This window comes from Saccopteryx bilineata, chromosome 5 (assembly GCF_036850765.1).
Source record: "Saccopteryx bilineata isolate mSacBil1 chromosome 5, mSacBil1_pri_phased_curated, whole genome shotgun sequence".
Taxonomy (NCBI): domain Eukaryota; kingdom Metazoa; phylum Chordata; class Mammalia; order Chiroptera; family Emballonuridae; genus Saccopteryx; species Saccopteryx bilineata.
In genome coordinates, this window is record NC_089494.1 from 33427775 (window position 1) to 33441715 (window position 13941).

Below are 13941 nucleotides of genomic sequence, written 5' to 3' on the forward strand. Positions count from 1 at the left end.
ATGAGATGTGGATTCCACTGCAGAAACCGCTGCTTTATAGTGTGAAAGAGCCCTGAGAGATACCATGCTGTGCAGAAACTGCAGTGTATTCTATGACGTAGTTCACACTGTTCTATATAGAAAACTTGCCACTAATCTGGAAAAAACAGATCCATCAGTTAAGCAGCTATTTATGGAATGGTAGCCCCAATACACTAGGTAAGGAGGTCCATTAGTAATAAATATTTCTCAATATATAATTATTGTTTTTGTGATTAATCACTGTTTAAATTATGTTTGATTTGTAGCAATGAGAATACATAATGCATATCAGGTATTTACATTCCGAATCATAACTGTAGCAAAATTACAGTTATGAGGTAGCCACCAAAATTATTTTTTGGTTTGGGGTCACCGCAACATGAGGAACTGTATTGCGGGGTCACGGCGTTAGAAAGGTTGAGAACCACTGCTCCAGAGGGAAGCACTCCCGGGGGAGGGAACAGAAAAGGGAGATGGAATGTCTGTCTGCGCCACAGACTAAAGCCAAAGCTAACAGATGGATCTGACTCCATGCCATCATATTCATCAGTCAGCCTCTCAAAATCTGTTACCCAAAGGGCATCTCAAAACTCATACATCCTTAGTGGAGCAGTACAGATTAAACAAGCCAGCTGCTGTGTGTGCATCACTAGGTGGACCGCATTTCTTCCAATATTTAATGCTCAAGAGTGTGTCATCGAAGCCTTTCCATGCAGCAGATGGGGGCACTAGAGCAGCGACCCCTGTGTTTTGGTCGTTCGACCCCCGCCGGGGTCGCGACCCACAGGTTGAGAACTGCTGCAGTAGAGCCTATAGATTCCTGAGATGAATTTACTGATAGGGAGATTGACAAATAGACTGGTTTCAGGCAGTAATTTTTTTAAAAATTATTTATTTATTCATTTTAGAGGAGAGAGGGAGAGAGAGAGAGGAGAGGAAAGGAACAGGAAGCATCAACTCCCATTATGTGCCTTGACTGGGCAAGCCCAGGGTTTTGAACCGGCGCCTCAGCGTTGCAGGTTGATGCTTGATCCACTGCGCCACCACAGGTCAGGCTCAGGTAGTAAATTTTAATTATTAAAATAATTTCTAATAAATCTCACCACACCAAGGCTACACATACAGATAATTCATATATCCTAAAAGGCCCATTTTGACTAGTTTCTCAATCATAGAGGCATAAAGTCATTTTCATCTCCACAATTTGGTTGAATGCTAAAAACTATGCTTGCCTGGTCATCCTCAGCTTTCTGAGACAAATTTGCTATGGACTGAAATTGTGTTCCCTCCCAGCCCAAATTCATATGTTGAAGCCTTACCCCCAATGTGATATTTGGAGATGGCGACTTAGAGGATAATTAGGTTTAGATGAGGTCATGAGGTGGGGCCGTCATGATGGCACTTCTGAGCTGATAGTGACCCCGTAACTCTTTCTCTCTCTGCCCTGTGAGAACAGAGGCATTCTTCAAGCCAGGAAGAGCCCTCACTAGAACCTGACCATGTAGGTACCCCGATCTCAGACTTTCAGCTTCCAGACTACGAGAAAACACGTCTGTTTTCTAAGCTTCCCAGTCCTGGTACTTTGATATAGCAGCTCAAGCAAAGACAAAAATTCATAGAAAAGGTTTTTCCCTCCCTGTCTCCCTCCAGGTGGCTAAGAAAACTAAAGTGATTCATTATCTTCAGGGCACTTACCACGCTTCACAATTCTCTCACACATTCACCTGTTCAGTGTCCGGCTCCTGTGTGGGTCGGGCATGGACACACTGCTGCAGCCTCAGCGGCTGTTATAGTGCATGGGTCATAGCAAGCACTTGGTAGTCCCAGGTTTTGCTGGGAAGGAGCAGAAAATGGAAGTAAAAGGCTGATACCTCCCACAAGTTCAAGAGAAGCTGGGTGTCCCCCCTGAGGTGGGAAGCTGCTGGACTCGAGGCCTGTGCCCTCCTCTCCTCAGCCTGGTCACACTGACCTCCACCTTCTTCTCTATCAAACTTTGAAATCGGACTGAAGATCTTAGACATAGTCAAAGGCAACCTTCACTAGCCAGGCAAGGAGTGAACACTCACAGAGGTATGCAGTAGACTTATCAAGCAGTAAAATCAAGTTTTCCTCTTTTGTTTCCAATATTAGTCCTGAAAAAGCTAGTGCCTGGCAGAAGACTGTGATGTCACTTTCTTGTCTTCCTTTTCATGACTTCTGCACCAGTTTTATTGGTTGAGGCTTATCTATTTGTGCTGTCTAGAGAATGAGAATTCTTGATTGAATTGTTGAATACCCAACCACATGCGATTCTGGACTGAGAAACAGCATAGCCAGTTCTGTTATCAACTCAGAAGCTGCAGTACTTTACTGAGTCCTGAGGAGTTTGTTGTAAACACTTCTTTAAAAAACAGTATTTTCATGAACTTTTAAAAAATACTGATTACTATTAAGTGCCACACCCTATACCTCTATTATGCTTTCTCAAAATGATGCTTTCTATTAGACAAAGCCTGAAAAAGGACTTAAACATGTAATGAGAAATGGCCTGTACGAAAATGGCTGTTTTTCTCTGGGTCACAGTGCTGATTAGAAAGAACTAAGATAAAGGCTCGATTTTATTTACTCTCCATGACAAGTCATTATTTTATACTATAAAAATAACTTTTGAAAAAAACCCTGTCAAAATCATAACATTTCCCATACAATTTAGATTACAATGAAACTAAACCACTTAAATCAGATTGCCCAGAATTGTATCATTAGCTGTGAAAAACTGCACAAGGGCAGACACATAGATAGATCTCTGGTAATAGGACCATTTGGCAGGGTCTCTTACTTGCAAGAGTACAAACACGTAATGTGGCTGCAATCCAGAGGAAAGCTTTTGTAGGAGATTGTAGTGGGCTATTAGCTGCCAAAGTCACCTCCCTGTTCTAGATAGAATCTCAGCACATCCTCTTTGATTTAATCCACACAAGCCTAACCTCAATTACTCACAAGCCTCCCCTGTCGCAAATTTTAAGAGTCAAGCAAGAGTCTAGTAATTTCTATCATTTTCAATCTTCACTTTAGTATTTTTTCTCAAATTGACAGCACAGTTAATAGTTTATAAACAATATTTTTGCTATTCCCAGATAACAGATACCTCACAACAGAAAATAGCATTTTTATTTTAATAAAAGGAAGAACTGTGGAGATACCCCAGTAAGTGACCTGTTAACCTTGTTAATTTGATCATATTATGATGAAAAAGTGATGAAGACTCTTCATCCAGTAATAATGAAAACTATGACAAAAAGTCCTTTCTGGAAGATTCCCCACCAACCGACTGTTGTGAACTTTAGCCCATTCTCTCTCTCCGATTGCAGCTACTTCTTTATCTGAAAACTTTATGCTGAGGGGGGAGAACATTTGAAAGTAAGTAGCATAGAAAGAACAAGAGAAAGAATACTGCTGACAGCCAGGCAAAGAGTAAAGACCGAATAGCTGTTGTTAAGAGGTTTATCAGCCCGTCTGTCCTACATTAAACATATGGCTTTCCCCTGCTTACCACTGTAGATGAAAATCCGAGCTGGAAAGGTGATATATTTGTGAATGTTTTGAGCACAGCATATTTTATCAAAAGCATCAAACTTTATTAGAAGTTTTCATTTCCACTCACTTTGTACTTTTGAACTTTGACTGCATAACCAATATGAAACGATACCTCTGGCAGCTGCAGAAGGAAAGAGCACTGTGAAGTTCTAGGTTCAAGTCCCACTAACAGTGAGCAAACCAGTCACTTCCTGTCTGCAAACAGGGAGGGGCGTGTGAGAGGCTCTGCAAACTGCTGCACGAGCGCTAGGGATTTCTATTTACAGACACTGGCCTGGAGATGTAGGGATTTTCCCCCCAAGAGAAGTGAAATTTTGTAATATAATAGATAAAAAATACATAGTATTAAGAGTCTAAATTAACTGGACAGTTTCATTCATGACTCCAATAAAAGGATGAATTATAATTTTTTTAAAATTAAGACAGCCTACCAGCATTTAAGAATTTCTCAGTGAGGCACTAGTTTTTCTTTGTCCATTTCCACAATTTACCCAGGTTTCTCTCTCTTAAGGGGTCAAAGGCATTCAGTACATTTGCCTTTTCAAGTCAAATGAGGAATCTGTATGTTTATTTAGAAGTCAAAGCATCCCTCATGGAAATGGAAATGTTTAACATAAGCTAATCTTTAAGCGTGGTCCCTTCCCAACACCGAGCAGGCAGGCACAGGCTGGCAGAAAGCACCAGTGAGACTGACGGGCTTCTGGAGAAGACGTTACAACAGGGAGACAATCACCCAAGGCCTAGTATTTCTCACCAGAATTTTAAATCATCACTCTTCCCTTCCCTGTGTCTATTTAGAAAAGAAAAAAGTAACTATCAAAATATGCTTTTTATTCAAAGAAATAACAGATTTCTTTTAAGACGCTTGTCTTTGGGTTATTAGGATCAGAAAGTTCATTTGTCCTCTGCCATCAAAGGTGCTATAATCAAGTTTATATATATTTATTTTAAAGAGAGAGATGTCTAAAACCCTAGAGAAACCTCGGCCAATACAAAGAGGCATGGATAATGATGTAGGCAAAAAAAAAAAATACTAATCCTGGATTTCTTTTAAAGTTTTAGCTATCTTGCGGCATTTCTTTTGCAATTAAAACAACCTCGTAAAGGTGAATGTCTTTTATTATAAAAATTGCTGTTACATCACAGCCAACATTCCAAAATAACATTTTAATAAACATGTGTCTTGATTATAAAGTAGAGCAGAAACCATAATCCTTTTTTAAAATTGATTAACACCTGCTGATGTTAACATGGATCAGGAGGACACTCCGCATGCTCACCATGTGTGCAGATGAGATGAGGAAGAGCACCTATGTTATTCAGAACAGTTACAAGTGTTACTTGTACAATATAAACAACCGCTTACAACTGGACATTAAAAAAAAAAACCAAAACAACCAAAACACTGAAAGTTCGAAGTGTCACAATACTTTTGAGATGGGAGGAGCAAAGCTTGTTTCCTTTTCTTCACCTCTGTGAGTTCAATGTGGGTACAGGAAGAGCCACAACTCTAAGTCCGGGAAGGAGGCAGCTCTTCCTTCCCCATCTCCCAGGCTTCTGTCTTGCTCTAAAACACTGCCTGCACGCACAAGCTCCTCCGCTCTCACTCACAGGCCTCGGCATGCAGCGTCTGCACGTGAGCCAATGCGGATCCGTGCAGCTCAGTCAGCGTTTGAATTCCAGTGTATTCGCTCCGTCGCACTGTACAGAGACCAAGGACAGAATTCCTGTGTTCTTTTACTCAGGAGGCAGGTTACTCCTACAGTATTTGGATGCGTTGTGTGTTTGGGGTTGCGATTTGTTGGTTGTTATATTGAACCTCTCCCATGATGATTATCCTGGTGGAAAAGCTTAGAAAAAGTTAAAACAGCAGTTTTAAAAGTTCTTTCTCCTCTCTCAGCCAAGAAGCATGATGCACACAGGACTGCAAGGAATTCAGGAAGGCAGAGTGTCGGTACTGTAGTTCCAAGAAGAACAATCCGCTCCTTGCAAGGGGCTGGGGTTACTGCAGGCAAACCAGAAACTCAGAAAACATCCATCAACTCCTTCAATGTAAGAAGCTATACTGAGGACTTATGTCATGTACGTAGTTGGCATACCCTTTACCGTAAGAAGGGATATCCTCTTTATTCAAACAGTAGATGTACGATATTCTGGAAACTTAATATAGACCAGGGGCTGGTGGAACCTGATTTCTACCTCTTCTTCAATCCTCCCTTTAAACTGTATTTTTCTTCTGGACTCAGGACTCTGATCATTATTAGTGAGGCTCAGAAATAACAACCAAAATGACACAGCATTCAAGACCATTCTTTCCTGCCACCACAGGAAGACGCCAGATGGCGCTATGGCACTCGGTCCAGATCATCCAGTTGTCAAGCTGTTCCATGGCCTAGTTAAGCTTTTCACGCTGGATCTGGAAGTAACATGCCTGAAAAAAGGTTCAAAACAATTTCAAATTTACTTTGAAAGAAATTACATAAACATAGCAATGTATATGGGACTAAAGGAAGGAAACCCTTTGTTATTCCAAAAGTCAAACAAAATTAGTTGCTTTTATTTTTGTTTTCTTCCAGCCTCCCTATCCAATGTCTTTATTGCTAGGTTGCAAAGAACAGAGATAACACTTTCCCTCTAATTTTAAAACAACTAATAAAACTTTTCACAAGCTATATAATATTCTTTACAAAGTACAAATACTATGTTTTCCTAAGCCACTATTAATTAGACATTTAGAGCAGGGGTCTCAAACTCGCGGCCCGCCGAACAATTTTGTGCGGCCCGCAGACTAATCCATGAAGTTCAAAATATTTTGGATAAAATTAAGTAAGCCTAGGGGCCTACTTGTATTTTTCATTTCTCTAGCATCCTAGCTAGATATTAGCTTAGTTAACAGCAGTTGTGATGCGAACTACAGTTTCTGGTCGTTTTGTGACACTGAGTAAACTGCATGTATGATTGTGCTTGTACTGATTTTTTTTTGTTTTCAACTGCAGTGAGAAAAGTGTTGCGTAACAGTTGCCTTTTGTAGACCTAGTGCGGCCCGCCTAACGGGTGTGATCTTGCTCTGCGGCCCACATGCTGAGTTGAGTTTGAGACCCCTGATTTAGAGTATGCTGCTCATTATAAGGTGCTCAAATAACTACAATCAGAATCATTTAGTATGTTTGTTAAACAAAGATTAAGTATCATTCCAGATCTAGCAAGAATTCCAGGAATGAATTTTTTGTTTTTAGATTTATTCATTTTTTTTTTTCGATTTTTTTTTTTCATTTTTTCATTTTTCTGAAGCTGGAAACGGGGAGAGACAGTCAGACAGACTCCCGCATGCGCCCGACCGGGATCCACCCGGCACGCCCACCAAGGGCGACACTCTGCCCACCAGGGGGCGATGCTCTGCCCATCCTGGGTGTCGCCATATTGCTACCAGAGCCACTCTAGCGCCTGAAGCAGAGGCCACAGAGCCATCCCCAGCGCCCGGGCCATCTCCGCTCCAATGGAGCCTCGGCTGCGGGAGGGGAAGAGAGAGACAGAGAGGAAAGCGCGGTGGAGGGGTGGAGAAGCATATGGGCGCTTCTCCTGTGTGCCCTGGCCGGGAATCGAACTCGGATCCTCCGCACGCTAGGCCGACGCTCTACCGCTGAGCCAACCGGCCAGGGCCATATTTATATAGATGGTTTACATTTACAAGCATTTGTAATGCTTTAAATGATCAATTTATAGGAAAGATTGGGTGGTGATTAATTTGCTTTAGTATTTTGAAGAATGACTGATTAGTACTTTTCTTTAATATATTATCATATTTTAAAATATTGATAATATGTGCTCTAAAGGCACTTAATGTTTACGTTCAACTTATATAAAGAAGTAGATAATGACAGATTTACAATATGGTAAGTGAAGGACAGATTTTAAGATAACAAATATTAAATAATACCTATACTTACTTTTAAGGTCGTGAACATTATGCCCTGTTCCCCATGCTGAAGATATGGGTCCATTAGATCCTCAATGAGATGTACTTCAGAGCCTAAATTCCTAATCCTGCCCAATGAGAAAGAGATAGATTAAAAAAATGGGAAGAGGACATGAACAGACACTTCTCCCAGGAAGAAATACAAATGGCCAACAGATATATGAAAAGATGCTAATCTTCATTAGCTATTAGAGAAATGCAAATCAAAACCACAATGAGAGGCCCTGGCCGGTTGGCTCAGTGGTAGAGCGTCGGCCTGGCGTGCAGAGGTCCCAGGTTCGATTCCCGGCCAGGGCACACAGGAGAAGCACCCATCTGCTTCTCCCCCACTCCCCCCCTCCTTCCTCTCTGTCTCTCTCTTCCCCTCCCGCAGCCGAGGCTCCATTGGAGCAAAGATGGCCCGGGCGCTGAGGATGGCTCCTTGGCCTCTGCCTCAGGCGCTAGACTGGCTCTGGTCGCAACAGAGCGATGACCCAGATGGGCAGAGCATCGCCCCCTGGTGGGCATGCTGGGTGGATCCCGGTCGGGCGCATGCGGGAGTCTGTCTGACTGTCTCTCCCCGTTTCCAGCTTCAGAAAAAAAAAAAAACAACACAATGAGATACCACCTCACGCCTGTTAGATTAGCTATTATCAACAAGACAGGTGTTGGAGAGGCTGTGGAGAAAGAGGAACCCTCATCCACTGTTGATGGGAATGTAAAGTAGTACAACCACTATGGAAGAAAGTATGGTAGTTTCTCAAAAAATTAAAAATAGAACTACCATATGACCCAGCAATCCCTCTACTGGGAATATACCCCCAAAACTCAAAATTACTAGCACGTAAAGACACATGCACCCCCATATTCACTGCAGCATTGTTCACAGTAGCCAAGACATGGAAACAACCAAAAAGCCCTTCAATAGATGATTGGATAAAGAAGATGTGGTACATATATACTATGGAATACTACTCAGCCATAAGAAATGATGACATCGATCATTTACAACAACATGGATGGACCTTGATAACATTAATACTGAGTGAAATAAGTAAATCAGAAAAAACTAAGAACTATATGATTCCATACATAGGTGGGACATAAAAATGAAACTCAGGGACATGGACAAGAGTGTGGTGATTACTGGGGGTGAGGAGGGGAAGAGAGGGGGTGGGGGGAGAAGAGGGGCACAAAGAAAATCAGATAGAAGGTGACGGAAGACTATATGACTTTGGGTGATGGGTATGCAACATAATCAAATGTCAGAATAACCTAGAGATGTTTTCTCTGAACCTATGTACCCTGATTAATGTCACCCCATTAAAATTAATTAAAAAAAAGATTGTTATTTCTACTTATGTGTATATCCCCTTCTGAATCTATTTGAGGGGAAAAGTAAGAATAGCTCAACAATGAGGTAATGCCATAGTGGAATGGGTTAAGAGAAATAATATTTTTTTTCTAGTGGAGGAGCATATATCTGTCATTAGTTCAAACAAAGCAAAAGACAGACATGTTAAAATAAGCAGTCACTAATATTAAAGTCAGAATGATTGGTCACCTGGCCCGTAGCACCACATATAGGAAAACAGGAAACAAGTCATCCATGGACCACAAGAAGTCTTCCTGAAGTGATGCCAGGACACTCTGAGAGATCTCTTCAAAAGTCTGCTGGATGACTTTAAGTTTATCTGACGGGGTAAATGTTGTGCTGTTGAAAATAAAAGATAAAAAGATACCTTATAATTCTCTTAATAGAGCTATTTCCTATTAATTTTTTGAAAGTACTCCCTCCTGGGGTACATGTGCCTTAAATTGGACACATCAGGCATAATGAGTTGCTGGAAGGCCTGACCTCTGGAATTGCACGGCTCTTTGAGAAAAGACATTGCTAACCATCTATGATGTACTTGGAACAATTCACTAAGTCATACAGAATCTCCTTTTACCCAAGTGAATCTTATTTCCCTAATATATGCTCTTCTCCGAGTAAGAAGTTCAGTTAATTTCCATTTGACTAAAGATGTGATTATATGGACCAGTACAGGGTAGACGCTCCAGCACTTCTGAAAATGCGAGAGCCTTGTAGAGTAAAAGGTAACCTCCAAAGAGCCTTTCTCATCTCCAGGCTGACTGACACCATCTAGGAGTGGGGGGGGGGGGGGGTGCTTAGAGCTTAAGTAAAAATAATAACATTAATATCTAACACTACTTTGATTTATGTGATTTTTCAACAAATCAGAGATTACCTGATCTGCTGTAGACATTCTACGGCTGAGGCAAAACAAGCATCTTTTGTGGTTGGCAAAACCTGCAAAAAGAGAATTTATGAAGCTCAAAGAGCAAAGCTGTCTTTCACCATCATAATAGAATGATACTGAAGGCAGGGTGCAGATCTTTGGTGAGTAATTCATACTTGTGTACTATTCTACCATATTGTTTGGTATCTCAAAATTTCTTGATATCTCAAATCCCCCATTCCAAAGAAAAGCACAGTTGCTTAGGAAACTAAAATTTACTATACCTTTTTTGTCTCTCCAAGGATTGACAAGGTCACTGGCCAAAATTTCCTACAATGGAATCCATACAAGTTGTTACTTACAGTAAATTAATCCCCATAACAGGTGGTGGCTATATTGGCTTCCCTGTGCCCATTTAAAACAACTGTTCCATAGACAGGTTAAGTTTTAATAAACATTCCATAAATAATTTAAAAGTTTCTACCATGTCCCTAATGAATTTGTCATTCTATACTCTAGTAACCTTATACATTATGGATATTACCTAATAATGGCCAGAATCTTTCCGTCACTCAGTTTTGTTATGGTTTTTGTTTGTTTTTTTACAGGGACAGAGAGAGAGTCAGAGAGAGGGATAGACAGGGACAGACAGACAGGAATGGAGAGAGATGAGAAGCATCAATCATCAGTTTTTCATTGCGAAACCTTAATTGTTCATTGATTGCTTTCTCATATGAGCCTTGACTGCGGGCCTTCAGCAGACCGAGGAACCCCTTGCTCGAGCCAGTGACCTTGGGTCCAAGCTGGTGAGTTTTTGTTCAAACCAGATGAGCCCGCGCTCAAGATGGCGACCTTGGGGTCTCGAATCTGGGTCCTCTGCATCCCAGTCTGATGCTCTGTCCACTGCGCCACTTACTGGTCAGGCTCCTTCACTCAGTTTTATCTTTTTTTTTTTTATTTTTTTATATTTTTCTAAAGTTGGAAACGGGAAGGCAGTCAGACAGACTCCCGCATGCACCCGACCGGGATCCACCCGGCATGCCCACCAGGGGGTGATGCTCTGCCTATCTGGGGCTTTGCTCTGCTGCCACCAGAGCCATTCTAGCACCTGAGGCAGAGACCATGGAGCCATCCTCGTGCCCAGGCCAACTTTGCTCCAGTGGAGCCTTGGCTGCAAGAGGGGAAGAGAGAGACAGAGAGGAAGGAGAGGGGGAGGGGTGGAGAAGCAGATGGGCGCTTCTCCTGTGTGCCCTGGCCGGGAATCGAACCCAGGACTCCTGCACGCCAGGCCAACACTCTACCACTGAGCCAACTGGCCAGGGCCTATCTTATTTTTACTATTAAATTATCCCACTAAAATTTTTTACCTTCCAATTCAAATTTGTTCACTTTTTTGATAGCACAAATTTATAAATATTGGGAGTTTGAGTGATCAGCCTTATCACATCACTAGAAAGAAAGCATAATTTTATGCTTAGTATTCCCCTGGAATATCAAGAAACAATGCCTTATAATAAAAAGAGCACTTCTAAAACTTTTCCATTAGAAATTATAGATGAGGAAGAAGGAAAGAGAAGCAAGGAAGGAAGAAGGCCAAAGCCTGAATGAACACAAATAGCTTTTCCTGAAAATGTGAATATACAGAATGGGGCAAAAGTAGGTTTACAGTGCAAGTACACAAAAACATTTACTCTCGTATTATAATTTATTAATTATTCTATTATTTTCCATATAAACACCTGTAAATCTACTTTGCCCAACCCTATATGTATTTTGCTTTAAGGAACTGCAAAATATCAGGTGGGATAACTCAAAATACACACATACGCAAATAAAAAACACATTTCAAAGAACAATTGGGTTCATACTCATCTTCAAAAATTTTCAAAAATAACAATTGAAGATGACTATTTTGTGGCATAAGATACATATGCAAATAAGTAATAAACTGTAAATCGTATATATAATTAGATAGCAAAGTATCACATTCATAATAATGCTGTTTGCATTTTAAAATAAAGCCACTTGCCCTGGCCGGTTGGCTCAGCGGTAGAGCATCGGCCTAGCGTGCGGAGGACCCGGGTTCGATTCCCGGCCAGGGCACACAGGAGAAGCGCCCATTTGCTTCTCCACTCCTCCGCCGCGCCTTCCTCTCTGTCTCTCTCTTCCCCTCCCGCAGCCAAGGCTCCATTGGAGCAAAGATGACCCGGGCACTGGGGATGGCTCTGTGGCCTCTGCCTCAGGCACTAGAGTGGCTCTGGTCGCAACATGGCGACGCCCAGGATGGGCAGAGCATCGCCCCCTGGTGGGCAGAGCGTTGCCCCATGGTGGGCGTGCCGGGTGGATCCCGGTCAGGCGCATGCGGGAGTCTGTCTGACTGTCTCTCCCTGTTTCCAGCTTCAGAAAAATGCATAAATAAATAAATAAATAAATAAAGCCACTTGATTTCACGCATAACTACTTTACTTACCTCTGCACCCCAAGGAAGCCCAGAAGAGCTATATCTGCCTGCTTATTTAGTCGCAGAACACACTCCCAGTAAATGTCTTCCTCACGGTCATTATCCAGGGCATAGAGCATGAATAGTGGTGGGTACAGGCGAGGTAGCAGCACAGGAAGCAGTAACCCAGAACTTGTTACCACGTAACTACAAAATATTGAGTGAGAGGGAGAGTCTTTAAAATTAAAATTCAATACAGAAGCCAAGTTGAAAGTAAAGATGGGGCCCTGGCTGGTGGCTAAGTGGTTAGATCACCAGCTCCAGGTATGGATGCTCTGGGTTTGATCATTTCCCCGTCAGGACACCCAGGAGAAGTTGACCATCAGCTTCTCTCCTCCTCCCTCTTCTCTCTTCCCCTCCTGCAGCCAGTGGCTTGATTGGTTCTAGCCTGGCCCTATGTACTAAGGCTCGTCAGCCTCAAGTGCTAGCTTGGTACTCTAGCCTTGGCCCCAGATGGGGCTGCCATGTGGATCCCAGTTGGGATGCATGTGGGGGAGTCTGTGCCACTATCTCTGCCAAATAAATAAATTAGATAGATAGATGATAGATAGATAGCAGTTATAATATCATTCTACTTTTACATATGGATGAGTTCACATGAAGAACTTAGCCTGAGTTTTGTCCTGAACCAACTGTGAATTCTTTTCATAACTCAAAATCTAACTGAAAACCTACTTGATTTCCATTATGAGACTGATTTCTCTGATTATTCTAAATATATTCTAGGTCAGCATGATGTTACTTTGTCCAACTGCCTTTGAGCCCAGTCATTTGTGGTTGCACTTTCATGACGTTGAGAGCTAAAAGAAATCTCAGATTACCTAGTCCAACCACATCATTTTAGAAATAAGGAAACTGAGACCTACAGAAAACACCTTTTCTGAGTTCTTTGGATAGGGTCGTTTAGTCCCCAACCCCTTTCGTCACTGCCTCACACAGCTCCATTTACCCCGGCTCTGGTGATTCGGATCTGGACTCTGACTTCCCAGGGCAAAAGGATTTCCTTTCAGTGGGCAGAGGAGCAGAGAGAGGAATTGTGCTGCCCTCTTCAGGAAGCTCAGGAAATAAAAACCTAAAGAGTAATAAAAAATATACTTTTATAACTATACCTCCAGAGTGTCTAAAAAACACATTTCTGTTATTTAATCTATTTAAGGACCTACAGAATCAAACTTTATATCAACCAAATATTTTAGTTATATGAGATTCTTAACTAATGCTTTTCACAGAATAAAATTAAGAGCATAGCTAATGAATAATACCACTAAAATCTTCATGTGCTATGAGTTTCTTTTCTGTATAGTTATTTAAGAATAAGGAATTCTGATCTATATGATATGTTTCTTGTGCTGGTAAATCTCATCTGAGGATAATTTGTATAAACTCTTCGAGCTGAGGCCACTATTCTCAGAATATAAATAAGAATCATTAAGAAAAAAATGACAACCCAACTATTGTAAAACATTTTTATAACTTTTTTACTGAATTTATTGGGATGACATTGATTAATAAAATTATGTAGGTTTTAGGTAAAATTGTTTATATAAAAAGTTGCCGAGGCCCTGGCTGGTTGGCTCAGTGGTAGAGCGTCGGCCTGGCATGCAGGAGTCCCGGGTTCGATTCCTGGCCAGGGCACACAGGAGAAG

At 41.6% G+C, this 13941-nt stretch overlaps 1 protein-coding gene across 5 annotated transcripts in view; it reads right to left on the minus strand.

Moving 5' to 3' along the window:
• Window positions 1-4698: 4698 nt before the first annotated feature.
• Window positions 4699-13941, minus strand: part of ALS2 (alsin Rho guanine nucleotide exchange factor ALS2) — an 84585-nt gene continuing 75342 nt past the window's right edge. For 4 of the 5 annotated variants that reach the window (XM_066278922.1, XM_066278919.1, XM_066278921.1 and 1 more), the window contains 7 exons: window positions 13245-13367; window positions 12266-12442; window positions 10080-10125; window positions 9805-9866; window positions 9117-9266; window positions 7545-7641; window positions 4699-6028 (listed from right to left, as the gene is read on the minus strand). In XM_066278922.1, the coding sequence (XP_066135019.1) occupies window positions 5990-6028; window positions 7545-7641; window positions 9117-9266; window positions 9805-9866; window positions 10080-10125; window positions 12266-12442; window positions 13245-13367 (694 nt within the window). In that variant the 3' untranslated portion in view covers window positions 4699-5989. Of the gene's footprint in view, window positions 6029-7544; window positions 7642-9116; window positions 9267-9804; window positions 9869-10079; window positions 10126-12265; window positions 12443-13244; window positions 13368-13941 lie in introns of those variants that run through there. The other variant, XM_066278923.1, reaches the window with a different exon arrangement.